This window comes from Ciconia boyciana, chromosome 25, assembly GCF_034638445.1.
Source record: "Ciconia boyciana chromosome 25, ASM3463844v1, whole genome shotgun sequence".
Taxonomy (NCBI): Eukaryota; Metazoa; Chordata; class Aves; order Ciconiiformes; family Ciconiidae; genus Ciconia; species Ciconia boyciana.
Window position 1 is genome coordinate 719,324 of NC_132958.1, and position 27,687 is coordinate 747,010.

The window sequence follows — 27,687 nt, forward strand, 5'->3', positions numbered from 1 at the left end:
TGTATGAACGTAGGGAAGAGGATGTATATTAAAAGGCTGCTGTGTTGAACGCCTTGGCTAGGTTTTATTTCCCTTTCTGCAGCCACAATGCTTCAGGGGGGAGAGTCACAGCTGTGCCTCAGAAGAGACAATTGAAGCAATATGGAGACATTATTAGATCTGAAATTTAGTGGAATCAGCAAAATCAGTGAGGGCAAGTCACTCTCGCATTTTGTGTTGTTTTTCTAGAGAGTACTGCTCGCAGGCGTACGCGTAATGAACTCTGCTTGGAGCGGCCTTGCTCTTTCACCTTCAACAGCTAATTATCTTAGGGATTAAGGCAGGCAGCACTGCCTCTAGGACAACAAAGCACTCGGCCGTGGGAGGCTCATCTCCTCTTACCATGGGCCTCGCCCTGCAAGCTCTTTGCATGCGGAGTGCCGTAGGGTTGCACACTTGATCCAAGCTTTTCCTTTTGTTCTTCACATCTGGTTGACTGAGGAGCACTGCCAGGGTTGAAAGAGAAGGGTGGGATGTGGGGTGAGGGGGACATTAGGCTACTGAGGTCGTAGCACAGGGTGGTGGTTGCTGAGCTTTCAAGAGAGCGAGCTGGAGCACTTGGGTCTTGGACACGGATCTGGCAATCATCAGAGGTGCAAAGAGCAGCAGATGCCTCAGCCAAGCTGTGGCATTTCCTAGGAACTCCACAGCCTTCTCCAAGCCACTTCCCACCTCCTCCTGCCTCTCTTTCTGCTTTGATGTGAGTCTGGAGACTAACTGGGAGAGGGACTGTCACTTAGAGCACAGTGCACAATGACCTGCACAGAGATATCGATTGGGATTCGGCACGCTGAATCCAGCTGCGGGGAGGATGGATCTTTCTCTTGGGACACTGCAGTATTTCTTTTTTCTCTAACCAGCTAGCTCTCCGGCCCCCATCACAGCGGGACTCAAACTAGGAGTAAGCTTTTTTCTTTGTTTCATTTCAGCCCTGCTCTCTGTGGTTCCAGCTGTTCAGGGTGAGGCTCACACACGGCACAGCGGAAAGGTAATTTAGGAAAGAGAAGTTGGTCCCAGAGCAGCGGCATGCCCTCCACGGTACTGAAAAGATATCTCTTTAACAGAGGAAGATGGAGCACATTTTTCTGAAGTGAAGATGAAAAATGTTTCTGTTTCTCTTGGTTTGCTATCAAGCTGGAATTAATACCTGGAAAAATATCAACATTTTAAGATCATAAAACACTGGGACTGGCTTCTGAGCTCCTGGGTTTAAAAAGAGGCACTGGAAAAGATATGATCCTTAATGTTGTTTTGTATGGGTCATTAGTAATTCAAACTTTCCATAAATAATACCCTAGTTTACCCTTTTGTTATGAGAAGGAGGAGAGAGAAATTAAAAGAAATACAGAAATAAAGAGAATAGAAAGAGAAAGAAAGAGGGAAAGGAAAAGAAAGAGAGAGAGAAAAAATAAATGTAAAAATTAACCTGTGATTTGATACCTGATTCTGAATCAAGCATGCACAAAAACTTGTAGGAGATACTGGCCAAATGAATAACAGGCAAATGTTAAATATATTAAATAAATGTGAGCTACCACTAGTGCCTGCAAAGAGATGATTTACTAAACTGTAGCTACTTTAAAAGCAAAGCACATACATGGATGAGAGAAACGAACGCTAAATTCTCCAAGCCAAACCCTCCCTACCAAAGATTCTGGGTGCTCCATTTGAACTCAGTCCAGGCATGAAACTTCCACAAACATCTCTGAGGGTGATGAGTGGGGAGAGAAGGAGGAATACAGAGTGGAGAGTCACAGTGGATCTGATAGCAGCTCTGAGCCCCACGGGGAGAGGAAGGCGGTAAACTGGCAGTTTGCCTGTCCGCAGCCTGCAAGAGCCAAATGGCACAGACAGCTCATGCTGCCTCTCCTGTGGCTACAGAGAAAAATTGCCTAGAGCCAACGTGGTGTGGATCCTGCTTGTGAAAGTCGTCTTTGCATAGGGTACTTTACAAAACTTCTCTCCAAAAATGCATCCCTTTGTGCCTGGACAAAGGTGATACTGGGAAAAGGCCAGGGTGAGAATAATCAATATCTGCTTCCCACCAACATTTTGTCATCTGGGAACAGCATTGGTCAGGGACCTCTAATGTTCCCAGGAGGTTTTGCTGCTCTGAACCCCCGTCAAGGTAACCCCCAAAATACCAGGTAGCTTCTGCTGCGTGGTAGGATGCTGCGAGCTTGAAATATCCCTGCTTGCACGACCTGAGCTGGCAGCGTGCTGCCTTTTAAATCACACAAGGGTGTCTGGAGACATTTTTAGGAAACTGTTAACTAGCTTCTGGGCTTTGTTATCCAGCCTCTTTCAGTGAGATCCGTCTGTGTTGAGTATGCTTGGTAATGCCAGGAAACACTGCCTCCTGCAGCAAGCACACTAATTATATGGCTACCTCTGTATCTGTTAGTCACCAAACAACTATTAAAACTGTCTCATTTCGTGATAAAACATCACCGCAACAAAACCATTCCCATCTGTGTCTCATGACTGAATACAGAGCCTAGAACTCAGCGTTGCTCATAAAACCTACCATTCCCAAGGCATTCCTGCCACCTTGGCCACTCAATAAATAAAGAATTGGAGACTTGACCTATTGTCTCCCAAAATTAAGAGGAAGACTTCCATTGACAAGATCATCGCTCCAACAGGGTTCTAATAACCGTGTCTCTTATAGCACTGAAAACTAGGGACTGTTATGGTTTACCTTAAAAGACCTTGTGAAAAGTACTGCAGAGTGATAAAGTTTGGAGCAAGATCCGGAGTTTTCTGTCGGGTCTCAGTACTACACGCCATGCTAGATTTGACTTTCTAACTCCCAGGAAGAGAGTGGTACAAAATGGTGTTTCCTTCTGAAGCCAGTAAGGAGGTGGGATTTACCCCAAATGAGAATGACAAACACATTATCAAAACTAGTGACAAGTGATCTTACACATGGCCACTGAACTCCAATTATATCAGAGGCAGTTTCCTACACTGCAGACAAGCATCCTGTCTAAATTCAGAATGGAAAAAGAAGGAGAAAAACTACCTAACTTTCTTTGATGCCTTAATACAGTTTGGTCTATTCAGATGTTAAAGCAATGGTTTGTATTTGTATTTATATGATCCTGTTCTGTTCAAGCAACCCAAAAGCAGCATACATTGAAGAACAGAGGAAACTACTTTAAACTCTATGCAGTACTGCAATTTTCACAGATCTTTCACAGAATTTGAAATAAGTAAGAGCTTATTTGGAGTATCAGCTCAGTCATGTTGGCTTATGACTGAAGCTCGCATATACCTATGTATTATAGCACTGTGTATCTGAGGGCCCCACAGTACAAAGAGTGGTTCTGCCAACTCAACCTCCAGTTGAAATCTTACTCATAAGCTTACTCATAACTTCTCGTCTGTGCCTGGCTCTTCCGACCTACCACAACCCAGATAATACCCATTGCTCTGCCAGCCTCTGGTTCTTGATATCTGTTAACTACATTATGCAGGACTGAACCAGCTGGGGAACCTACTGAAAAGAAAACATTCAGAGCAAACTCCTACAAAAAGTGAAACAAGGTAATATGGGCTTCTACCTTGCCAAATTCGAGCGTGGGAATGAGCTTAATAGCCTCAATCTTTGGCTCATGCCAGAGTTTGGGAGCGTGGCTCTTTCAGTGATGAGTGGGCATTTGCGTGTCAGCAAACAGGCCTGATTACTTTTGCAGGAGCTAGTTTTGGCTTATTTACGCTGTGGGGTGGGTGTCATTTCCAGGAAGATCTGGTCATTCTTCCCATTGTCTTTCTGGAAGGAGGCAGCTAGTCTTGGAGAAATGCTGCGTGACACAACAAAGACAGTGTCTCTCACAGGATTGTAATCTTTCATCTGGAGGTTGAATAACAAAGCCTACTGTGTATGAGGAAAAGAGAGAAAAATTCAAATGAAAAATGGAGCACATTTTTTTGGCAGTGATAACTGGACAACTAATCAGGGACAGTGGTAAACATCTCTCTGGAGAGGAAGAAAGAGCCTGCAGGATCTTGCAGCCTGCAGAAATCAGTGATCTGGGAGGATCTCTCCAGGTGCAATTTGTCTTTGGGCAAAGAAGACAAGACATGGTTCAGGACAGGGTCTTCCACGATGTGAACGTGAGAAGAACACAACTCAATGGCTGTTTTCATGTTACATGACTCAGGAAAATTACCCTGTGCAGGGCAGTGCTAATGGCTCGAGGAAACGGGAATTACTGTCCGCTGAATATTGTCCTACCCCTATTTAGTGAGAAATAATTCCCATCCCTGCAATCCCTGTTTGTTAGATTTGCCTTGGCTTCTGAGGCAGATCTTTGATCATCAATGTTAAAGGCATAACCTTGTAATTCTGCCTACGGGAAATTTTGCCCTGGATCAAGATATGGCTGGGATGCTCCCCTTTATGAGCTGGCTACTCCCTGCTTCAGAAACAGAGGTCCGGCAGTTCAAGAGCCAGCTCTGTGCTTTGTTTGTACAGTAACGAGCAGTCTGCTTTGCAGTAGTCCTGCAAGCTGATGAGCAGATCACCGGGCTTTTGGCTTTGGAGCTGTTAGTTCCAGGAAAAAGAGCTAATGTTTAGGTTAACTTTTCCATGGCTATTAATGGAAAACCACACAGCAATAGTATGTGCGGAAAGGTTACAATTTTGTTCTCAAGTTCTGCAGCCTATCAACAGAAACCTGCGAGCTTAGACTTAACGGTGGGTTAAACAATAGCTCCTTATTCACGCCTGTGTGGTTTTGAGTCTGCAGAAAGAAGAATCAAGCAAGTAGCAGCATAGCAACGTATAGGCACACCTGTGGGGTGACTTGGGAGTCCACACAGCTGGTTTTATTCCCGGGTCTGAAAAGGGAACGTGGTCTAGTGTTTAAAGCAGGGGAATTTGAAATCATAACTCCTGGTTTCTGTTCTTTGTTTCAGGAGGAGGTTTCTATTCATGACACTGTGAAACAGCATGGTGTGAAATCAGACAATTACCTTAAATCTGAATTTCCTCATCTGTAAAATAGACTCCTAATTCAAAACAAGAGAGGACTCAGGGGACTTCCCAGGATGACAGGTTTTGCTCATGTGCGTTATGATATTCATAGTTAATTAGTAACACCTAGCCTTCCCCATATTACCATTCATCTTGGCTACTCTATAATGAAACAGATTTCATGACTTTCAGTGAACTCACTGGAGGTTTGTGTGGCAGAATTTGCTCCTCAGTATCCAATTGTGAACAAATAACTACAGCTTTGGGGATGTTTTCATCGCATTTGTGCACTCCAAGCAAAGGCCCAGACTAACTGCTACATTCCTTCTGTATTTTTTGATATAGCTCTAATAACGCAGCCTTAAGTTAAAAACAGTATTGCTGTGTGCCAGCAATACTTAATGGGCTTTACAGCTCCTCAGGAACCTGCTAACGGCTGAGTTTATTGCAAGTGCATAACGGCTGACGACCAAGCATTGGTGCTAACGCTGAAATAAATTGCCTTTGTGCTCCCCATGGTCTGTAAGTCACTGGTGGTACAGGGTGGGACATAGGCCATGATTTACCAAGTATAGGTGCCTACTGCTTGTAGGGACATACAGGAAGGGGTTCTTCATTACTGGTAGAGTCCTGCACTCCTCTTTGAAAGAGACTGGGCTTTGTGTATCCATCTGCCTTGGGCAAGGGGTGGCACACACAGCACAGTACCTGCAGGTTTCCGTGGGACACCAATGACAGCAGAGGTAAGAGGGAGAGCTGAAGCCCTGGAAGCAGAACAGCGTTACATAAAGCAGCACAAGGCCAGCTGGAGTTACACTAGCCACCCACACAGGGTGGTTGCTGCCCTGCCATGCACCACCGTGCCTCTTTATGGCTCTTCCAAAATACCACTTACATGTTTGGAACTTGTATGTGTATTAATAAAAATGGATCAGGAAGCAGGGCCCTGCAGTTATTAGGACTTACACGTGTAATGCCAGGGACGGCTGACCAGAGAGGTGCGGCTCTAACACTACCAATGTTATGCTTCAGCTTCTCTGTTGTGTGACACTGATATGGCGTGAGCCGCTCTGCCGACTGTCGCACTCCTAGATCCACCGTGCCTTTGTCTTCACAACTTCCACCCTAATTCTTCAATCTGACGCTGTTTGCTCTTTTTGCACTTTGTGCAGGATATTTGCCCAGGGTCCTGTGGGTACCACATGCTTTCACATCCAGGATGGGGGCCTGACCAGGGAAAGCCAAGGATTGAATTAAGCTGTAGTTTAAGTCATCCCTTTCTGTGCCTTGGACTACAGGTAAAGCATCTGCTTTGGTGCTTCTGTTTCTGGGTGGCTTTGCAGGCCTAGCAAGTCCCTGAGGGCCCTCTGATTGCTGATGTAAGACCTAGGGTTCCCCTCACAAGTTCTCAGTGCAGATGGACCCAGACACAGTCCAAATTTTTCAGCTGGGGCTGCTGCTTATTTTTAGGAATTTATTGCAGTCCCACAGGAAACAATGATCTTGCTTTCCCATAAGGATAAGGAGAGTAAGTCCAGCCCACTGCTGGAAGCCGCACGAGGGAAACACAACACAAATGCAACATCAACATTCACTCAGCAAGAAACATGCATGGGAGAGATGGGTTTTCTAGACATCTGTCACAAGGTGATTCTCCCTGCATCAAAATCCTATTCTTTCTGTTATAGGAGTTTCACTTCCTATATTTGTACTGATTTCTAAGAAGCCAAACACCTACTGAACAAATTTGCAATGTTTTCTGTGAGAATTTACATACCCAGACACTTTTCTGCATCTGGTCTCCTGGGTTCTGCAATTCTACCCCCCTAGCATAGCATTATCATTGCACTGCTCCAGTAAGGGTTTTACTCTAACAGTTATTTCCTTCACTTCACAGCTGCAGAACTACTCACTCTACACAGAGGAAAGTTTGAACTATGCTGTTCCATTGGCTTGTTTTGCCTTCTGCTCTTTAAAACAAACTAGGAACCCCTTTTGTTTCTCAGCTCATTATACTGAAGGCTGCCCTTTCCATGAGCCCCACATGAGCCTGCCCAGTCCCTCACTGCTCTGGAAATCTCAAGTCAACAATTAAGTAGGGTAATTTCTTGCCTCAGTTCAAATCACAATATACAGTAAAGCTCAGCACTTGTGAGGGTTTCAGTGCTGTACTAAAATCCAGACAAACCCTGTTTCGTACCGTTTCTCAGAGGAGCTTGGGGCTAGGGAGGATGGGAGGGGAAGAGGAACTGGAGTGGAAACACAAGCACCTGCCTTTATATCAAGAGGGGAGGTAGTACTGAGTTAGATGGAGACACCCACATCACCATCTAAGTCCTTGCACCTAGACATCTGTCCTCTGGCAAACAAAAATATATTATTCAAGTTTTGCACAGTTAGACACACCTGATGGTCTAATTCCCTGTCCCACTAGTCCAGAAGAGTACTGCTCTGACCCAGCAAGGGTTTCACACTCTTCCCCTCCTACGGCCCGATCTCCACAGGCAGTGCCTGCTCTGGGCTCTCACACACGTGCACGCATGCATGCACACTTATATACAGTTTTGGCTGGAAATCTGCACTGCTCCTTCTTTGGAAGCTGCATGGGAGATGTGCTGAGGGAGAATGAACCAGCAAAAGTTGTTCCTTGTGGTTAAAGGAAGATTTGAACTACATTAACAGATTATTCCAGCTGGTGTTGTAGATCCACTGCCTAGCATTCAGAGAAATTAGTACTTCCACATTGTCTCAGTGTTTCTCACTGTATCTGTTCATGCTTGCTCTTGCCCCTTGCCTCAAACAAGGCTGAGATTCTGGTTTTATTTTACACTTCTACAGCACCTGGCACAAGGGGTTTGATTTAAGCTGGTGCCTGGAACATATGAATACACCGCTATAACGAACAAGCAGCACGGCCCCAGGCTATGCGGCAGCACTGTCCCTCTCTTCTTGGTTTAGATTTAATTTCTTTCCGTTTCAACACTGCGTGAGCAGTGAGAGACAACTAGTTATTTCCCAGAAAGGTCTTTGCAAGCACACAGCCTTCTCCACAAGATAGGGAAAGTCACGGAAAGGAGACTTTGTTTTCTGAGAGTTTGAATTTGCCAGAAATAAAAAGACACTCACATTCTTCAAATGGCACAGCAGCCAGTGCTAATCTCCTCTGTGAAACACCCAACTACGTACAGCAGATTAAAGGTTTTTCAGGTTTGTCAAAGCATAAGAGTGGACAGAGAAGGAGGAAATTTTACTGTAACATGATAATGATTCAGGCTGCTTTTTTCTTCCTCCACATTTTTTAGACACAAAGATGATTGCCCACTCAGCTAGGAGCGCTCAGGAGAGCTGTCCCATGAACTGAGAATCAAGGTCTGCTGAAACAGGTCAGCTCCTGACACAGGTGCCAAAGATGATGTGTGTGGACAGACTTGGCCAAGTTAGCTCCCGGTTCCCACTGAGTTTCTTCTTGTAACACCTCAGCTTGCAAAGGAAAAACAAACCATGTAAGAAACACTGCCAGAATTCTACTTTAAACTATCTGAGCATCGTACATACATAAAATGTAGAGACCTGAAACTCCAGACCCTGAATCTCTGTACTGTTAGCATCACATTGTAACCATGTGAACCCACAGGCCACTGCACACCTAGACACATACCTGCAAATACAGCTGTCCCTGCCCACAGCCATGACTGTTGCTAATCCTTTAAATTTATTACTGAGTCCAGCCTTCATTTTCACAAATGCTTTGGGAAAGAAAATACATTGGATTAGCCTCATTTAGAGGACAGGAAAAGCCTCTGAGAAATGGAAGGTGATTAAGTGGCTTGGTCAAAGTCACTCTGTCAGCAGCAGAGACTGGAGCGACTCTAGGCTTCGACTCCCAGTCTAGTGCCCAAACCTCAGATCTCCCTGCTGCCATAAGAGAATAGCCCACAAACCTCCAGCTCAGCTGGACATCTTAGATCTAGAATTATAATAGCAGGATGCAAATTAAAAGACCTACCCATCTCTAGGCTTAAGACTTTCAGACCATTGTTGGCTGGGGTCGGACAGCTCTTTGCTGTCCCCTGTTGCACAGCTGTGTAGAGGGAGGCCCCCGCTCGGCAGCACTGGAGGACATGCTCCAGTGATTCTCCAGAAATGCAGTGGGACTTCACATGCAGGAACACGTCCTTGCTTTGCAGAATTGGGCTCTTCACAAAAAACGGTCATTTGGGATGAACGGCTGATATAAGCCAGAGTGGTCATCTGAACTCCTTAGGCTGCACAAAACATTCACAGTGAAGCCTGAAATCAAGTTAACTGAGGTTTTGGCATTTCACTGTAATATAAAACATTAGCGTGATCGTCGGGTAGAGGGAGTTTTGTAAGCTTTTGTTGAAAAACAATGCTTTTCTGTAGTGAAGATTCATGCAATTTGGCTGTAAATTTGTCTTATTTCATAGTCTGTTCTGTTTATATTAAGATCAATTTTTTATGTCACCACATGCACACACACATTCTTCCTTTCATAGTAAAAAGAACAATTGCGATTACTTTAATTGGGATATTTTTTTCATGTATTCTGTAGCCTCATCCTCTTGTCATAACTAACCACAATTTGTGCCAGAACCATATCACTGAGATCTAACAAGATATGAGCTTATGTGATTTCACCAGTAAACTTGCAAAACTATGCTAGTTCTGGAAAAAGCTCCTCCCCCTGCATCTTCGTTAATTTAGGTAGGATACACCTTTACACATAATTACACATAGTTTTGTTATACTTTTTCTCCATATTTATACCCGTCTATATCTATATTTACCTATACAAACATAAAATGAAAATGCAATTAATGCAATGCAATAAAAATTTAAAATAGAATTTGCTCCCAGATTGAGATGTTTCTGGCCAAGTCTGAGCTTGAAACACATTTTAATAATCTCCCCATAAATTCCTGATGGAACGATGTTTATCTAGGAAATGCAACTGACACTTTGAAGAGACACTAATTATTTGGATCCTGTGCTTAGTGAGCAATTTGCACAAATAAGCATTCCATTACTCCATGATAAAAGCGATAAAGTTTTCTAAAAAATGTATGTATTTTTACATCACCCCTATCTGATGATGTTTCAAATGTAAAAATAACCTCATTAATGCTGACAAGAATGCAAACCTAGTCTCTCGAAAATGTGAGAAGACCACAGGAATCCCATGTGACTCTGACTTCCTTGCCTTATTGGAAACATCTGTGTCTGTTGGTAACCTCAGACCATTTCCAGGTTTGACTCCAAAAAAAGAATTTCACAACCTTTTTGTGCATCTCAGCCTCTCGGGGTGCACTTCAAAACAGGTCCCGAACATCCCTCTCCTTTCCTTTTGCTTTGGGATAAAAGATGCATTTTTAAAAGCCTCCTGCAAACCAGACCAAAGTTTGCTTCATGGTTTGTTCTTGCAAATGCAGATAGGCACGTGGCCAGTCGTTGCAGATATAACAACATGCTGATCAGGACCTGTTGCTGATATCGAAAGCCATAGCTTTCACAGAGCTAGAGTGGTCAAAGCCAGGTAAGACTCTGGCTCAGGCTGCTGCCACACTATGGGCAGGCATCCTTTCTGGCAGTTCCCCTTGAAGAGGTCTCAGCTCTCTGTTGTCCCGAAACGTCTAACCCTGTATAGGGGTTAGACGTTTAAACGTCTAAACCTGTATAACCAGTCAGTTATTTCTACAACTGTACCTTTTGCAGTGAAGCAGCAGCCCTAGGACAAGGCATCTCAACCTCGATTCAAGGGTTCAGGGCACGAACAGACAAGAGGCAGAGAGAAGGGATTGTCTGAGGTCACACAGAGGAGGAGGACTGGAATCTAAGCTTCGGCCCCCACATTATCCACTGCAATGTATATAAATTGCAAATTTATTAGTCCCTACCCTCGAACCAATGTCTTGTTACAGACTAATGTGAACTCCAGGGCAGGGGACGTCTTGCTTGACAATTTGTATGGTACCTAGGAAGCTGCGTGGGCTACAGCAGATAAACAGTAACAATTAGTCAACACAGTGTTTGAAGCTGAATCCATGTTTCATTTGACGCAAGCCATCTTTTTGAACAGCTCAGCTAACGTGCTGGCAGTGGATAAAGTAACTGATTATAGCAAGAGATTGCTTATATATGAAAATGATGTAACCCTGGGATTAAGTCCAATTCCTTTTCAGGCTCCAAAGCAGAGATGTCTTTCAGTTATTTTTCACCTGGCTTCACTTTTTTATGTTGACCAGTGTGTGAATTAAGGTGCCCGTTTGACAACACCAAGAGTCTGAAATCGGCTTCCTTCTTTCCTTCAGGAAAGAGAAGGAAGGAGGTACAAATTGCTTTCAAAACAGCTCCTCCTTGTAGCTTTTAGGAATATCATATAGTCAAAGACTCCTGTCTGCAGATTTCAGGCTCCTCTTTACTAGCCATAAATTTTGCCTGCAAGGGTTTAAATATTTATCTAGGCTGAGAATGCACCATGTGGTGGGTTTTTAATCTGGTGGCTCTGTTTGAGGCTGCTGGTTACTGTAGGATGCTTTGCTAATCACTTGTTCTCTCATTCCCAGGGCAAGTCCATGCTGTAGAGACTGCTATGGCTGGCAGTTTGTACGTAGCTGGCAGCGTGGGCATGCTAGTTTGCGGCTAAGTAACTCTGAAGTATTTATTCAGCTTGTGTCATGAAGTCTACACTGAGCAGCTGCACGGGATGATTGAAACTGAGCTAGTTAGTCTGAAACTCCTCTGGGTGACTGCCAGGTAGACGAACCAGAGTGCCCAGCCCAGCCTCCATCGCCTATCATTCCTGCAGAGGACCTGGGATAGGAGTGATGGGTGGCCTGGTCCCGTACGGCACAGCAGACAGCATGCACCGCAGCACCCTGTGAAAGGATGGTGTCAGGATGAAGTTAGGCAGTCAGGAAAAAGCTGGAAATCTGAAGCCGCCCTGCCTTGTGCAGCAATACCTCAAAGCCCTGCATCTGTTTGCCTGAAGCTTCCTGTCTTCTGCAACTGGCAAGGCTGGGTTTACACCAGTGCATCAGGGCTGAACTTTCAAACCATCTGTGCCTCTACTTTAAAACCACACGACTGGCTTGGAGTTGTCAGTACCAACTCTGATGGGCCCCCTTTGCTGACAAGCTGAGTAGAGCACTCCTTTACCTATGCTTCCCAGTAGAACAGGATCAAATCCAAATTTGCCAGTGGACAGCTATGAAAGCCTGCAGACTTGCCGCTGAAGATTTTGCAACCTGGTGAGGACCAAGTCTGTCCTTGCTGTGTCCCTGGTCCACACTGCCTGGTCCAAAGGAGCTATTTGGAATCACATGGAGAGGCCACAGGATTTTATAGCTGAGCTCACCACTGCCAAAACAATTCTTACAGCTCTACCCCGCAGGCTAATCTTTAGCACTGGCAAACCCTACAGCAGAAACACACGGCTGGGAGAGCATCTAGGTGTCTGTGTGGGAATGTGCAGGGCTGCCTGGGTGTGAATGTCCTCCACAGTGCTGTCCTTCAGCATCTCCTGCACTAAGAACATCTAAACCTGTTGGATAGAGCCAGTTGGCCTCAGTCCGCCTGTCAGGTCAAGGAGGTGACGTGCCATATCTCAGAGCACTGTGTCAAAAGACACCTTCCCCACACCAGCTGTCAGCCATCAGACATACCATGTGCTTGGCGGTATCCCTGGCATGTGACCAGGTGTATAAATGTGTCTGCTAAGTGACCCAGTGCTCGGGCCACACATCCATCACAAAAGCGGTCCTGTCTTTGGACAGCAAAGGGTTGACATGCTGTTGCTGTGAGTGTTGTCGCAAGCCGGAGAGATGCCAAGAGCTATGTCCTAGGTTGGATAAAGGAAATGATGAACACGTTATTAAACTTAGATTATCAAACATCCACTTCAGAGGAAGGGCTGTGTTTATAAGTAATCCAGAGGCACTCTCATTGTGATACTGGTGAAAAGTCTCCAAGCTAATGGCAGGGATTGGATCCAAGCTCATCAAAACCAGCCCTCACTTCCTGGGCGGAGGATTCTGGCCCCACAGTTGTTTGCATGTGTAGAAATTTCCCATCATTTCAGTGCAACACATCCCATCCTTTTCTTTTGCAACACTGTCCTACAGACACAGGTTTTGTTTTGAAAAAGATTTTCTGTGGAATTGCTCCTTTTCCTTGATATTTTTTCTTGCAAGGAAAGCAAACTGTTCACACTGACTCAGGACTATCTGCATTGAAGGCACTGACAGCTGCAGTCAACACTGGCAGATGTTTCCACGCTGCCGTCCCCATCAATTCAGCACTGACCTTCCCACTGGATTTCCAATCCCACCAAAACAGTAATGTGTTTTATGAGATAATATTTGATGATTGCTGACTTGGGAGAAGCCACTAGCCTTAAAGTAGCCTGAATCATGCAGCCTTTGTATCCTAAGGTTTGCACACGCATTTAAATTTCTCATAGAAGAACAGTGGCACAGAGAAGAATAGAGGGAGATTGGTAGGGATCAACTAGGGCTTAGAGTCTCCTTATTTTGTGAGGTGCAAATTTGGCAACTATTTTGCAGCCTTTTGCTTTTCTTTTTGACTAATTTGTCTCCCAAGGCACAGTTGTAGATTGTGGTAGTTCAGTTAACAGCAATATTGCCTCATCCCTTCCCAGTGCCTTGCACAGAAGCCTCTCAATGTTGTAAAGCCAACCTTCCTAATGCCCAGCTCCGGTAAAATCACTTTCTATGTCTACAAGGGAAAAAGTGAGGTATGACGGACTAAAGCTAGCATCGAAATCATGGGGAATGTCTATAGCAAGATGGGAGATGACTCAGAAATTGCAAAGCTAACACAGTGCTTGAAAGCTAGATTCTTCTCTCTACTTTAAATCTGAAGTAGGGAAACAAAAACCTCATGTTTTTGCTGAACAGGGGAGGGAAAAACCCTACCTAATTCTGCCATTTCAGCTGTGTAAACTAATGAAAGTCATTTTAGCGTTTTACAGTGTGTTCTCATGTTGGTTTTGCCCGTACTGTTGGGGGTGACATCACCTGGTAGTTATGTCACTACTGTAAAGGAATAAACATAAACTGCTCACTTAAGTCTGAAAGCGATTAAAAACATCAAGAGGGTCACACATGGTTATTCGAAGAAGACTAACACTCAGGCTTATAGTCTTGTTTACACGAAGGAAAACAAATGTTCTAAGAGCAGTCTACACTCTCAGAAAGTCCGAGAAGCACTTCATATCTACACAGGAAAATGCCCAAACATTTACAAGTCTTCCAGGAGTCAGCTGGAGAGAAACAGGTATTTTAGCAGCTATGAGCCTGGGTGCATTTTCAGCCAGCTTCTCTTTCACGCTAAATTATACTTGCACCCAACTCAGAGATCCTTTATAGCACAATAGAATCATAAAGAGCGTAATTTACTTCGAGGTCGGATCATATAACACCTATATGGGCTAATTCTGCTATCGCTTATGCTGACAGGACACAGAATGGCATGTCTAAGAGATACATCACCAAAAAGGGATGGAGCCTGCTGTCAGTTGCACTAATATAAATTGCTGCTAACTGTATCAGCCTCAGTTAAACTGCTCTGGATTTTCCCCAGCGTAAAGGGAAGTGGCATCTTTCATGTAAATAATCTTAGCTTGTCAAGTCAAAAAAGTTATTCACAGCATAGGCATTCTTGAAACCCTCATTTCTGTGGGAAAATTGCCAGGCATTAGCAACCTGTATGTTACGAACTTTTCTCCCAGAAATCAGTATCACACTCAGTGAAGACATTTTAGCAAATCTTCCTCCTGAAGGAACAAAACATTAAACATTTTTATTCACAAAAGTCCTGTATTCAATGGAAAACCTTACAGGGAGCCAAATGTTACAGAACTATGATTCTCCACCAAAAAATTACACTGTTGTTTCTTGAAGCTTTCACAATGCTACAGTTACTTACAGTTTGGGCCAAATATATTCCTGAAGCAACTCCAAGCTCCTGTGTTGATTTATGTCAGAGGTGTGTAAACTGACCGCATAAGACATGAATGAATGATGAATACGGACAGGGGCTCAGAGAGATGTCGAATCCACCCTTGGAAATATTAAAATTTGGACTGGGAACAGCCCTGGGCAACTGGGTGTAACCATCTAAATTGCCAGGAGTTAGGAGATGTCTTATGGCTACCACAGGGATTTCGGTTCACCCATCTTGTGTACCTTGAACACACACTAAATTTGCAAAGCTCAGGTGCAGCTCTCATGCTCCCTTCCCAGCTGCATGTCCCTGTGTGTCTGCTGGGCGCTTAGAGCCGAACACAACACCTGAGTGTGTGTTGGCCACTTCAGTGCTCAGCTAGGTACCTCTAGAGATAGTTCGGGATAACGATCCTGAAATTATGTAGAAAGGACCCAGACAGTTAATTCCACTGAAAAGGAGGAGATTAGTACCTTGGAGATGAGAGGTAGCTCTGTAGTATCCTGCTGTCATAGACAGTATCATTCCTGTAAAGTGACATTAGTCTATTCTCTTCAGTGGCTTCTGCTTCCACCCATAAGCACACACTAATGTATAGAAATTTGCATGAACCCAGTTTTTACTAGAAATATATGGGAATACTTCCTCCCTCTCACAGAACAGTCCAAACCTCATTCTGCAAACTTTGCTTTGTAAAAGTGCCCTGAAGTTTAAATTTATGGAGCAAAAAATATATATATTTATGTATGTTCAGAGTTTTATTCCAGAATTTAAGATTTTAATGAATGAAAATATGCAGAAATATTCCTTACTATTCATTAGAATTACTTATGTAATGAACTGAAAGCAGCTATATTATCTAAGAGCAAGACTATACTGGGCTCTTCGATGGATATTTTTGTCACTGCACCTGGACAGTTTTCATACCTGAAACTGTATCAGTCAAACTGCATGAACTGCAGTTGCAAACAAAGCTGACAGATGTGACTGAATTTTTGTTTCTAAGCTGTCATGAGTATCTGCCTTCAGTCCCATATGTAAAGGCAGGCAGAAACTTTAGAGGGATTTTATTTTTCCCTAGCTGTAAAAAAATGTTCTGAGGCACAGTACCTTGTCTCCTGGCTGCGGGCGCATCACAGATACACGGTCGTAACCTTTCCGCAGCAAGACCCAGAGAGCATCCAATTTCCCCTGCAATCAAAAGAAACACAGTGTTATCTTCTGTGCAAGACCAAGTGCGCTGTGCAAAGTGCAGTGCAGGGACAATGCAGCTTAGACCTACGCATTTTTTTACTTAATCATTTCCTGTGCTTGTACAGGGTGCTGGAGAGCAATGTTTTCTCTCACAGAAACTCGCTCCGAACTTGCTGCAAGTGCAAAGGAAGAGGCTTTCAGATGAGCAATAAGCAGGTATGTCTGACACTCAACCAGTATCCATGTGTCTAGCCTTTACATATTCTTCTGAAAATCTCCAAAGGTAATAGGTGACTTAGATGCCTCCTGGGCTGAGAGTCTAATACCTACTCAGCTCCTGACATTGTTGCTAGCAAAATGCTAAATCAATGCAGAAAGCGATCAGGTGAATTTATACGATGCATTTCGTAACTATTCCGCCTCCTCCTCCAGCTGGCTGAGTGGCTTGGCTCTAGCTCTAGGTGACCACTGTGACACATTAGAAATAATTTTGATTTATATCTCAAAACAATCTGCTGGGGAGAACTGACTGAAAAACTGTCTCTCCACACAGCCAAGACAGCTGTGTCACAGCTAGGTGCTGTGTAACGACCCACTTAATCTTTCATGTCAGCTACACGCTAGCAAGAGAGCATCCGGTTACTGGGTCTCACGCAAGCTCCCCAGTCCCACCCAGTATGCCAGTTAATACTTTTGTCTTTTCCAGGCAGTAACACACATCTTTCAAAGTCCTCCATTCCTGTGAGCTCAGCGTCAGCTGCCCTACAGATGCCACCCTCAACACTTTGCACTGGTTTTGACAAGCTGCTCACCTGACTGTGTGGTCTCGTACCCAACAGCCTGTACCCAAATGCATGCGTGTGCACATGCACAGAGCCAGACAAGTTTTGCTGAAAACCCAGTGTGTTGAAATCTCTTGTTGACAGAAAGTTTGGTTGAGGTGTGGGGTCGGATCCTCCCTGCCATTCCTGCAATGCTTCTCTGCAATGCAGACAAAGCGCTCATTCCTGATTGAAATTCAGCAGCAACACAAAATGCCAAGCTTGCGGTTATTTTCCAAATGAGCTGAACAAGGCCAGAAGGAGCAGCACAGGGCTCGGCAATGTAGAAATATCCACCTCATCATCTGCTCTGAAACATACATCTGCTGCTGAAGGATTCCCTGCTATATCCCCACTCTAATAGGCCAGGGTTTCACTTTCAAAATGGATTCAGCTTCTGGGAGATCTGCAGAAGGGTTTACGCAAGTGCAGCATGTTGGCTGGCTCAGTGGAAAGCTACAGACATATTACAAGCTGAAGATTAATTTATCAAACTCTCTTCACATTAACTTCATTTGACTCTTGGTCTGTTAAGTGCATGATACCCAGAGATTTGTGAAAATTTCTTGAGAGGGTTAACAACAGACAGTATTTATTAAGCTTTCCATTAGTATTGTTTCAAATGCTATGATATTAGATCAGGCACCATGAGTGAAACCCCTACCAGTAAAAGTCAGTAAACTTTATTGTATCTGCAGAGATGGAGACAAGCTACTCTGAGAATGTACAAAGTTGTCCCTTGGTACAAAACTATTTCCTGTGGTCAACAGGATCAAATCCAAAGACCTAGCTAGCCCTGACTAGACTCAGAAACGCATGTATGATCGCTACCTGTTTCCTGGAAATAAAGACTACAAAAATTTTATGATAGCAGAATTGCCTCATATAACTATCATGGGACAAAATTAAGCAAATGGCAATGTAAGCTGAATATTGCAGTAGTGGTGGGAAAAGAGCAAGTAGCTTCATTAACGGTGAGGAAGCTTGCTTTCCTGAGAGCTTGGGTCTCATGGCTGATACTAAGGGTCCTGCCCGACTAACCTGATCTCCTTCTATGACAAGGTGACCGCCTAGTGGATGAGGGAAAGGGTGTTGTCTACCTAGACTTTAGTAAAGCCTTTGACACCACTTCCCACAGCATTCTCCTGGAGGAACTGGCTGCTCATGGCTCGAACGGGCGTACGCTTTGCTGGCAGGATGGCTGGGCCCAAAGAGTGGTGGTGAATGGAGTTTACTCCAGTTGGCAGCCGGTCACAAGCGGTGTTCCCCAGGGCTCTGTGCTGGGGCCAGTCCTGTTTAATATCTTTATCAATGATCTGGACGAAGGGATCGAATGCACCCTCAGTCAGTTTGCAGATGACACCAAGTTGTGCAGGAGTGTTGATCTCCTTGAGGGTAGGAATGCTCTGCAGAGGGACCTGGACAGGCTGGATCGATGGGCCGAGGTCAATTGTATGGGGTTCAACAAGGCTGAGTGCAAGGTCCTGCACTTGGGCCACAACAATCCCATGCAACGCTACAGGCTTGGGGAAGAGTGGCTGGAAAGCTGCCCGGTGGAAAAGGACCTGGGAGTGTTGGTCTACAGCTGGCTGAATATGAGCCAGCAGTGTGCCCAGGTGGCCAAGAAGAAATGTCTGGCTTGTATCAGCACTAGTGTGGCCAGCAGGACTAGGGCAGTGATCGTCCCGTTGTACTCAGCACTGGTGAGGCCGCACCCCAACTACTGTGTTCAGTTTTGGTCCCCTTGCTACAAGAGAGACATTGAGGGGCTGGAGCGTGTCCAGAGAAGGGCAACGAAGCTGGTGAAGGGTCTGCAGCACAAGTCTTACAAGGATTGGCTGAGGGAACTGGAGTTGTTTAGCCTGGAGAAAAGGAGGCTGAGGGGAGACCTCATGGCTCTCTACAACTACCTGAAAGGAGGCTGTAGCGAGGTGGGTCTTGGTCTCTTCTCCCAAGTAGGAAGAGATAGGACAAGAGGAAATGGACTCAAGTTGTGCCAGGGGAGGTTTAGACTGGATATTAGGAACAATTTCTTCACCAAAAGGGTTGTCAAGCACTGGAACAGGCTGCCCAGGGAAGTGGTTGGGTCACCATCCCTGGAGGTATTTAAAAGATGTGTAGATGTGGTGCTTGGGGACATGGTTTAGTGGTGGACTTGGCAGTGCTAGGTTAACGGTTGGACTTGATGATCTTAAAGGTCTTTTCCAACCTAAACGATTCTATGATTCTCCGATTCTAAACTTCAGTGTCTGTGAAGGTGAGACCTTCCCGACAGCCAGGATATTTATAAGGTCCTTCTGTGACCCTGGTTCTCTGGTATCTAATTAAAGACTCAATGCACTCAATGTATACTCCTCCTTTCATGGGGATATAGAGTCTTTCTCTTCCATTTTCAAGAAACCATTAGGGCTGTAATCCTCTTTGAGATCTATATTCCTCAACCAGTGTGTTGAGCCAATGGTTCAAAGCTTATTTGGGAGTTGGAGGGACACATGGGTGGAGACAGACAGACACACAGAATGACTGTATAGATCTTGTTTCCATAGGATACTGGGGAAAAGACTTCCTAAGGTGAGAGCCAGGAAAGTCTGTTATTCTCAAAGGAAGAAGCAAGAAACTCCCCTGTCAGACTCTTCTGCATTTGGACCACACAACCTCTTAGACCCAAGGGAAGCCATCCCTGTCTATCCCAATCCATCTTTCCCCCTCCATCAGAGCTGGCTGAAGCTCTTGATCTCCTGTCTCCTCTGACAACTTAAGACATAAGTACCTTTTTCTTCCATTTCTCCTTTAGGAAACCAGGGGGAAAATTACAACTTTCCATGGGACAAAAAAGTTCTTTTTACTCTGCAGTCCTAATTTCCCAGAGCCTACCAAGATTTCTTGGGAAAAGCCCAGAGCTCCATCTCTGGGAGTCTGAATGGAGCTTCAGGGTCTGCCTGAGACATCTGGGTGGAAGAGAGGGAGAGTGGATCATGGAAAAGATGATGTCGGTTGAAGAAATGAAAACAGCAATGCATTCACTTGGAAATGTAAACACTTCTGTGCTCTCTGGTGGATGGGCTGTGTCTCTGTGTTTGGGAACTCCTTTGCAATTAAAGCACAAGGTCGCTGGGAGGAAAAAAAAAAGTCTGGAGGCAAATAAAGCTTCGAGTCCTACTAGATATGAAGTCCAGAAAGAAGAAACAATCAGGGCAGATGACAAATGAAGGAGGGCATAGTTTCAGCCATTGCTTTAACATGAATGCATTCTCTTCCCAAATTCATGGTTAATTCAGCACTGTATCAACCCTGGTCTAGTGAATGACCTGATATCTAGAGTGCTGCCGAGAGCTGGTATCTGGTGGTGTCAGTTAGAGGCAGTTTTGTAAGCTGCCTATAAATCCAAGCTGCCCTTGGGCCTCTTCTAGCAAGGAAGCTGTGCCATGTCAGCTTTGTAAATAGAGATAGGAGGGACAAAGGCTAGAAAATGTGCCAGGGACACATGGCTTAGTAAATGCTTAAGTAGCCTCCACTTAGGATTCACCTGAGGTTTCTTTTTGAGAGCACCAGTTGTTGCTTCAACCTCAGCCTTGAGGCAGGTCCTGCGTGTGAGTGTTTGTGTATGAACAGTGAGTTTAGCCTTGTCTTGTGGTCCTTTATGCATTGTTTTTTAGAGACTGATAGCGGTCCTTTTGAAATCAAACAAGTCTTATAAATGCTCTGAGGAAGAGGAAGAAAGGAGAGATAGCTAGGTAGACAGGTAGATAAAAGCAGAGGTAGAAATAGAGGTAGGAGGAAAGCTGCTAACCAAACCAAAGCATACAGAGCTGCATGGCTGGCTGTAGCAGGGAGCATGTCCTGAACCAAATTAAAACTAAAGGCATGGTCCTTTATGATCCTTCACTTGCATCTACGTTTTGTGCTGCCCCTCCCTCTCAGATGAACTGAGGATTTGGCAAGTTTCTTAAGAAGTTTTCAGACTTGTCATTCTCCTCGGATTATTTGCACTGACTTTTCAAACTGTTGAAAAGATATTTTAAAAGCTGGATAATCCAGTTGGCATCGTGCTAAGAAGTAACAGCAGCAAATAAGAATAACAACAATAATAATAACCACAATCTGTTAAATGTCAGCAGCCACATTTGGTTGCAAATAAATCTCTGGAGCATTTCAAAAAGCAATCTATCCACTCTCAGCTGTCTACCTACCTTATAGACGTTACTCTGGGAAGAGTAACAGAGGGAAGAAAAACTCCATCAGATAAACTGGCAAAAGGCAGAACACTCTAAGTAAAGGCTGGCACTTGTGCTGCATGGAGAAAAGGAGGCCTGTTGGCCAGCAAGATGACTGGCCCTAAAATGTGAATTTCCTGGCTTTTTGTCCGATTTAAGCTACCTTCGTTCGCTGTTCCTGAGATTAATTCCTTGCCCTCCTCCTTTACTAATGATTTTTTTTTAAGTAGCTTGTTACATGCATATTTATTTACCTTCCGAAGAGGTGTTTCAACCAGTCCAGTGGAGCGGGTGGAAATTTAACATCTGCGTTAACCAAGGGAGCCGAGTGCACTTGGAGCATGGGGATGAGGGAAAATTTAAGCTGAGTATCAGGACACATTTCCTATGGGTGAGGTCTGGTAGTCTGTGCAATATTCCCCCCTGAGAAGTGGTGGAAGCCTCTATGTTATTTTAAAAACCAGACTGGAAAAAGCAGTGAAGGATAGATTCAAATTAGCAGTCCTGCTTTGGCTGAGAGTACAGACCCAATGACCTAATAGGCTATCCCTCCTCGCCTCCCTCTGTCTCTTATGACTCTCTGATAGCTTCCCTGCATAACACAATGCAAATTCATCTTCATATGCTCACGTCTTCAGGACAAGAGCTTCTGCCAAGAGTGCTGATGAATTTTGCCAATTTTGCTAATTCCTTACTGCACAGGGAGAGTAATAGCAGGACCCCTGCTTCATAGGAATGATCCCCTCTGTTTTTGATGAGTGCTTATGATTGTACGTGGGCAGAGTGTTAGATAGTTATCCTGTCTGCATACACTGTCTTTTTGGGTGCAGTTCCATAAGGGGTGTGGTGGCAATTAATAATTAGGTAAATTCTTATCCACAGACAGACTCAGGCTGCTAAATACTATCCAGATGCAGAACACCCCAAAGTTATGAGAGTATTTGGATATGGGGTCTTGGATTGGAACTGTCCTTATACTGTATACAATTTGAATGGTAGATAAGAGAGATATTTCTAAAGGAATTACAAATATATATCACCCATGAGATACTCCTAATATTTGTAGGCCCCCTTTATAACTGAATTCTTGCTGTTACAAAGCAAAAGCTGTTCCTAGTCAGAGTCAGAACTGAACTTGAACCCTATATGCCTTGAATCTTTTCTCCAAGTCTCTCTTGAACTTTGGAGAATTTCCAGCTGGGACACAGATCTGCAACAAACTTGACTCCTCTGTTCAGAACTGATTTCCTACCGTGCCGAATAAACTCTGAAAATTAACTGAAAGTCTCCCGAGGCTGTAATCCAACAGCGTGAACTGGTGAAGGAAGAGGGGAGAAACTCAGCAGTGTCTTCTATGGGAAAGGACCCAGCTCAACTAATGATCTCAGGTAGTTGTACCCACATGGATTCCAGCTGCCTGAGCGTGCATTCAGGGCTCTTGGTACTAAAATCAGTGTCTCTGTCAGCTCCTTGGTGGTTAGAGTATAGCTTTGTGTGCTATGAACCCCTCTGACTGCAGCATGCAAGAAGCAACTTAGCTGCGTCTCTCAGCTGGATGAGGTCATTTCCATGAGCACATAGGAGGAGTGAAAAGTCTCCCAGATGGGACGAGTGTGCTTTACAAATGCTTTGCACTGACGCAAAATGACAATGCAATGCACTTAGGAACAAAGGAGCAGCTATGGTGCTTACTGCGTTCCCCACTCAGAACTGAAAACAGTTGACTCTCTAACCTGTCCCACTGTGGGAATGAATAACCTTCGTGAACACATGTTGAAGTCATTATGACACAATTGCAAATGACTTGTTGGTAGGCTATGTTTATTAGATGATAATCTTCAAGGCGGAAAAGAGAGAAGGCATTGGACCAAATTTTCAAAGAGGCTTACATTTCCGTATCCTCCGGAAACCACTCTTACTCCCTTGTGCATCCTTGGCATTCCCATCACTGGATTTGAACCAGCTGCAAGATCAATGACTGAGGAAAGCCAAAACATGTGACTTGCCCAAATTCCTATGGGCACTGCTTGGAGCTGATCAGTAACAAGATACAGTGCAGGGAAACCTGGGTGTACTGCAGCGTAGTATATCTGCATTACAATAACTTGGCTAATAGAATATGCCTGACTAGATTGACTGCTACTGGGGAGGAAGAAAACAGGAGAATAAAACCTCTAATTTCCAGCAGTGAGGCACTTCCCCATCCCCCAGCATAAAGTTTAAGGCAAGCTCTATACACCAAAAGGTTTACTACATATGTTACACACACCCTCTTTGCAGACTACTTGCAGATAAATTGCCTGTAGAGGGTTTCTAAGACCCTAACCAGCATCTCCACTCTTCAAAATGCGATCCAAGCTCCAGTGGTGCAAGGTTTGCACTTGAATAGGAATTGGGCATTTTCATTCTTTTTTGAGACTGATAGCTACAGTGCTGCTACAAATAGCCCCAGACTGAAAAGAGACGAGAAGGGTATTGGCATTTCCCAAGAGAGTTAAACCTGAGAAATAGGAGTGCGGGATTGTTTTTTTTTTCTTTTCATAAGAGTAGTTCTACAGCAGTTAAGCTGTCCTCCTTTCCTGAGGACAGCTTAATTTGTTCTGAATGCAAAAGATCAGCTTTCTGACATTGGAGTGCCCTCATACCATGCCCTGGATGATGCGACTAGTATCTGTTTTGTGTGGTTTGTTCCTCTTAATCCACAAGAAGCATTCATATGTGCAACGAAGAGTTTTGCTTCAGTGAAGTATTCAGTTGCTTGCTTGTTTCCATTTTGTACACTGCCAACCATTTGTATTAGTGAAGATGAACTGAAGAACAGCTGCCTGCCCTTGGGACAGATGGCAGAGAAGGAAAGTCTTCCCAGTTCTTGTGGGCGACTGTTGTGCAGCTTTGCATTGCATGTGACCCGATATCAGTGTGAATTTGACCTTCCACATCTGAGGCACTCTAATTCAGCCAAACACGTCTTGCAGGGCATCCCCTCCTAGTGAAGCGAGCATGCTGCCCTGCAGCAAGCCTGGCCCTGTGACCCATGCCTGCTGGCAGACATCCATCTGGTGCACTACAATCCCTGATCTGCTGAGGACAACTCTCCCTGGTGACATTTAGCAGCAATTTTCTTCCTATTTTCTCCCCTGTTTCTAAGGAAAGAGGATGCTATTTATTCTCTACATCTCAGGGAATACGCAGCATGGACTAAACGGCCTGTCCTTGGAAGTGCCATGGAGTCTGTAAGCACTTTACAGAAGCTGGCTACACCACTGGAAGAGATCAGGATCCTATTCTGGTCTAAGAAAGCAATGCAACCCCAAAACCTGATCAGCCTGGTGGGAAATTCCCATTGCCCCATGTGGCTCCTTTCTACAGCAGCTCCCCAGGCACAGTTCAGTGAGACTCCCTCATGCACAGCTACTCTAGCAGCATCTTGAGATCACAGGTTTGTGGACAGTTCTACATCTTAGCCTTGGATGTGAAAACACTTAACACAGATCTCCCGGAAACATCCTATGCAGTACAACGCTGGACTGGACTTACCTTGATTGGAGAGTACCACTTCCGAGGAGAGGAAGGCCTGCGCATGTTGTTCGCAAGGTTCCTGGGTTCGGGGAATTCGTATTCCTGTTCTGGCATCTTGACCCTGGCATTCTTGGCTTTCTCTAACTTAGCGCCTTCTTCTGTGGAGCCCTTTTCTCCCCAGCGCACCTGAAAAGATGGCATGAGGGCATATTACAATAGTAGCTGCTGCAGAAAGTTACATCCCTGCTGTAATAACTAGATCCTTGTCCATATTTTCCCAGTGTCCAAATCCAAAGTGAAGAGCAAGGCACAGGCTGTGAAGCTTGTTTCTAAACCAGAGCTCAAACTTTGAACTTCTTCTTTGTGATTTATGAGAAATGTGGGAGTGGGGAAGGTTTTCTGAAAAACTAAAAATATTTCCTTGTAATTTGTATGGCAACACTGCCCCTGTATCCCAGGCATGGACCAGGATCTTACTGTACTGGAGGAAAAAGATGGTTGCAAACTTCAGGAATCTGTGTCTGGCTCTCAAATATTCCTGTATAAAAAACAATCTGGGCTCAGATGTACAAGAAAAGCTTAAAGAAGTTTGTGCCTGTCTCCTGAGTTTCTTTCTGGGTAAATTGCAGGGGGATATCACAGGTCAGTTCACAAGTAAGATCATCTGATACATGAACTGGTATCTAATTACCTCCATTCGTTTGATGCCGCCAACTCCTCGTCCACCATAATAAGAGGCATCTACTGTTGGCCATTTCTTCTTTGGAAGGCCATCATCATCTTCCTCCTACAGAACAGAAGGAAGGGGTTGCACTGTTAGGAAGCATTACTAGAGATGGAAAGCAATAAACATTCACAGGCTACGTGGTCCTTTGAGCCTGCTAGAGCCAGCACGGTCAAGATTCTGGTCTTTCACTGGTTATTTTCCAGAGGATGTACACTCACAAAAAGAAAATGTTTCAGATTATAAACACCACCACCACTTGAAAGGTACAGTCCAGCCCCAGCAAGAATGTGATTTTTGCCCCCCCCCCTTTTTTTTTTTTAAAAAAAAGAGACTCTATCTTTCATCATCAGGGAAGTAAATTGTTTCCAAGTTGCAAAATCATTGAAGCAGCCACCAAAATAGCACTCAGCATAGCTCAAGAGCTGGGGTCTTTTGGCTGCAAGTCTGGTTGATATGCTAGCCATGCGTGATGGTAGCAAGGACTTACCTCTTTGCCATCCCTTCACTTATGCCTGTGACAAGGGAGATAACAGCTGCTGCTCTGAGGAGTGTTCCCTGAGTCATGGCTCCCTGTGCTGGAGGAACCCTCCAGGGCCCAGATAAATCATTGTATTGTAGTTCAGATTTGATGGAATGAGGGGAAAAGCAAGAAAGCAAGCAAGTCAAATTTGCTCCTGAGTGAAGGCAGATCAGGAGTACGTTTGGAAACAACCCCAGCGTGAATGCCCGACACAGAGATGAGGTTTTTTCGAGATGAGCTGGCCAAGAGTCATAGGATGGAAAAGTCTAATGGAAAAGTTACAAGAATGGAATTAGCTCTTATAATGAACTTCTGCCTCTGCTGGGGAGGCTGCCCATGGAAGTCCATGTGGCTTCAGTGATTTTCATGGGCTTAAGCCAGCAGAAAGTCAGGCCCTGTGTGAAAAATGAGACTTCTGTACAAATTTGAACGTGTTCTGCCCTTACGTACTGCAGGCAGAAACCTATGGTAAATCATCATACACAAAGTTCAATGTGTTCAGGACCCTGGCCTTCATGATGACATTCAGATATGGCCAAATTAACAAATCAAGAAAATCTCCTTAAGTTTATTTAAAATGAGTTTAGCGAAAGTTCTAACTAGTGTAGTCTATATATTCTATATTCTTTGTTGCACTGTATAACAACTCCACATATGCTCTGACCTATATAGTGCTTTTCCCTTTAATTTCTACAGTTCAGGCTGTGAACTGGCAAAGCAGAAAAGCAGAGTTCATCAAAAACGTGAAGTATTTCCTGTGAAAAATGTGGAGAGAAATAAAAAATTGTCCCTCTTTTTTTTTTCTTTCTTTAATTTTTCACAGGGATTTGGCAAAACTCCAAAACTTAGGAGCTTTCCAAAGTGGGAAAAGCCAAAAATACTTTGAAATTGAACGCCCCAGTAGGAAAACTGAAAAACTGGGGGAAAAAATCCAAGACAAACTATGCTTTTTCATGTCAAACAAAAGCATTTCTGTTTTTCAAAATACACAAATTTGGCTGCAAAATTTGTCCTGATCTAAAGGAAGAGTGAACAATTGAGTCATAAATACAAGGTTCTTCTCCGTCGTAGCTGACCTCTTTCTCTTGCTCTGGGTTAGAGCTGCTGAAGCTCTTTGCTGCAACCCAAGAACTTAATATCTCTGCATGAAGTTTTCCATGAGGACTTTTTTAAAAAAATTGGAATCAAAGCCATCTAAATATTTTCCTTCAGCAATTCTCTTTCTCTCTCTTCAGTTTAGCACAGACTGGACTTCTCACAACAGGAAATACCAAGGTTTAGGAAATCTTCCCCACAAGCCCTTAAAAGCCCTGCAAGTCGCTTCAATCTAAGATAGGAGTGTTTCTGCCAGAACAACAGAAACAGCACACGCACAAAAAGACAACATTGGACACTTGAAAAACAAAGGAGTCACAAGCTTCCTTCAGGATGAGTCTGTTTACATGTTTTGAAGGGCATGAGAGGTTTTGCAATACAAGCAGAAAAAAACCCCACCAGTGATGTCCTACACACTTGGCAAACGTGCTCACAACACACGTGAGTAGCTAAAGGAAGGCAACCAGAAACTTGGGAGTCAAGGTAGGTAGACAGCAGGAAAACAAGAAGGAAGAGGCATACAATCCCCACGTCCAGCATCCTAGCTCACTGCCCCATTCCGGAGATCTGAGCCAATAAAACAGGGCTGAATT

The 27,687-nt window shown here is 44.3% G+C and overlaps 1 protein-coding gene across 2 annotated transcripts in view; it reads right to left on the reverse strand.

Annotated features, from left to right (window-relative positions):
* Positions 1 to 27,687, reverse strand: part of ANTXR1 (ANTXR cell adhesion molecule 1) — a 113,198-nt gene that overhangs the window by 8,750 nt on the left and 76,761 nt on the right. For both annotated transcript variants that reach the window (XR_012039650.1, XM_072846003.1), the window contains exons 15-17: positions 25,444 to 25,539; positions 24,771 to 24,938; positions 16,115 to 16,195 (exon numbers count right to left, since the gene is read on the reverse strand). Coding sequence is in view for 1 of the 2 variants with exons in the window: in XM_072846003.1 (XP_072702104.1) it covers positions 16,115 to 16,195; positions 24,771 to 24,938; positions 25,444 to 25,539 (345 nt within the window). In the remaining variant the exon portion in view is untranslated. The remainder of the gene's footprint in view (positions 1 to 16,114; positions 16,196 to 24,770; positions 24,939 to 25,443; positions 25,540 to 27,687) is intronic.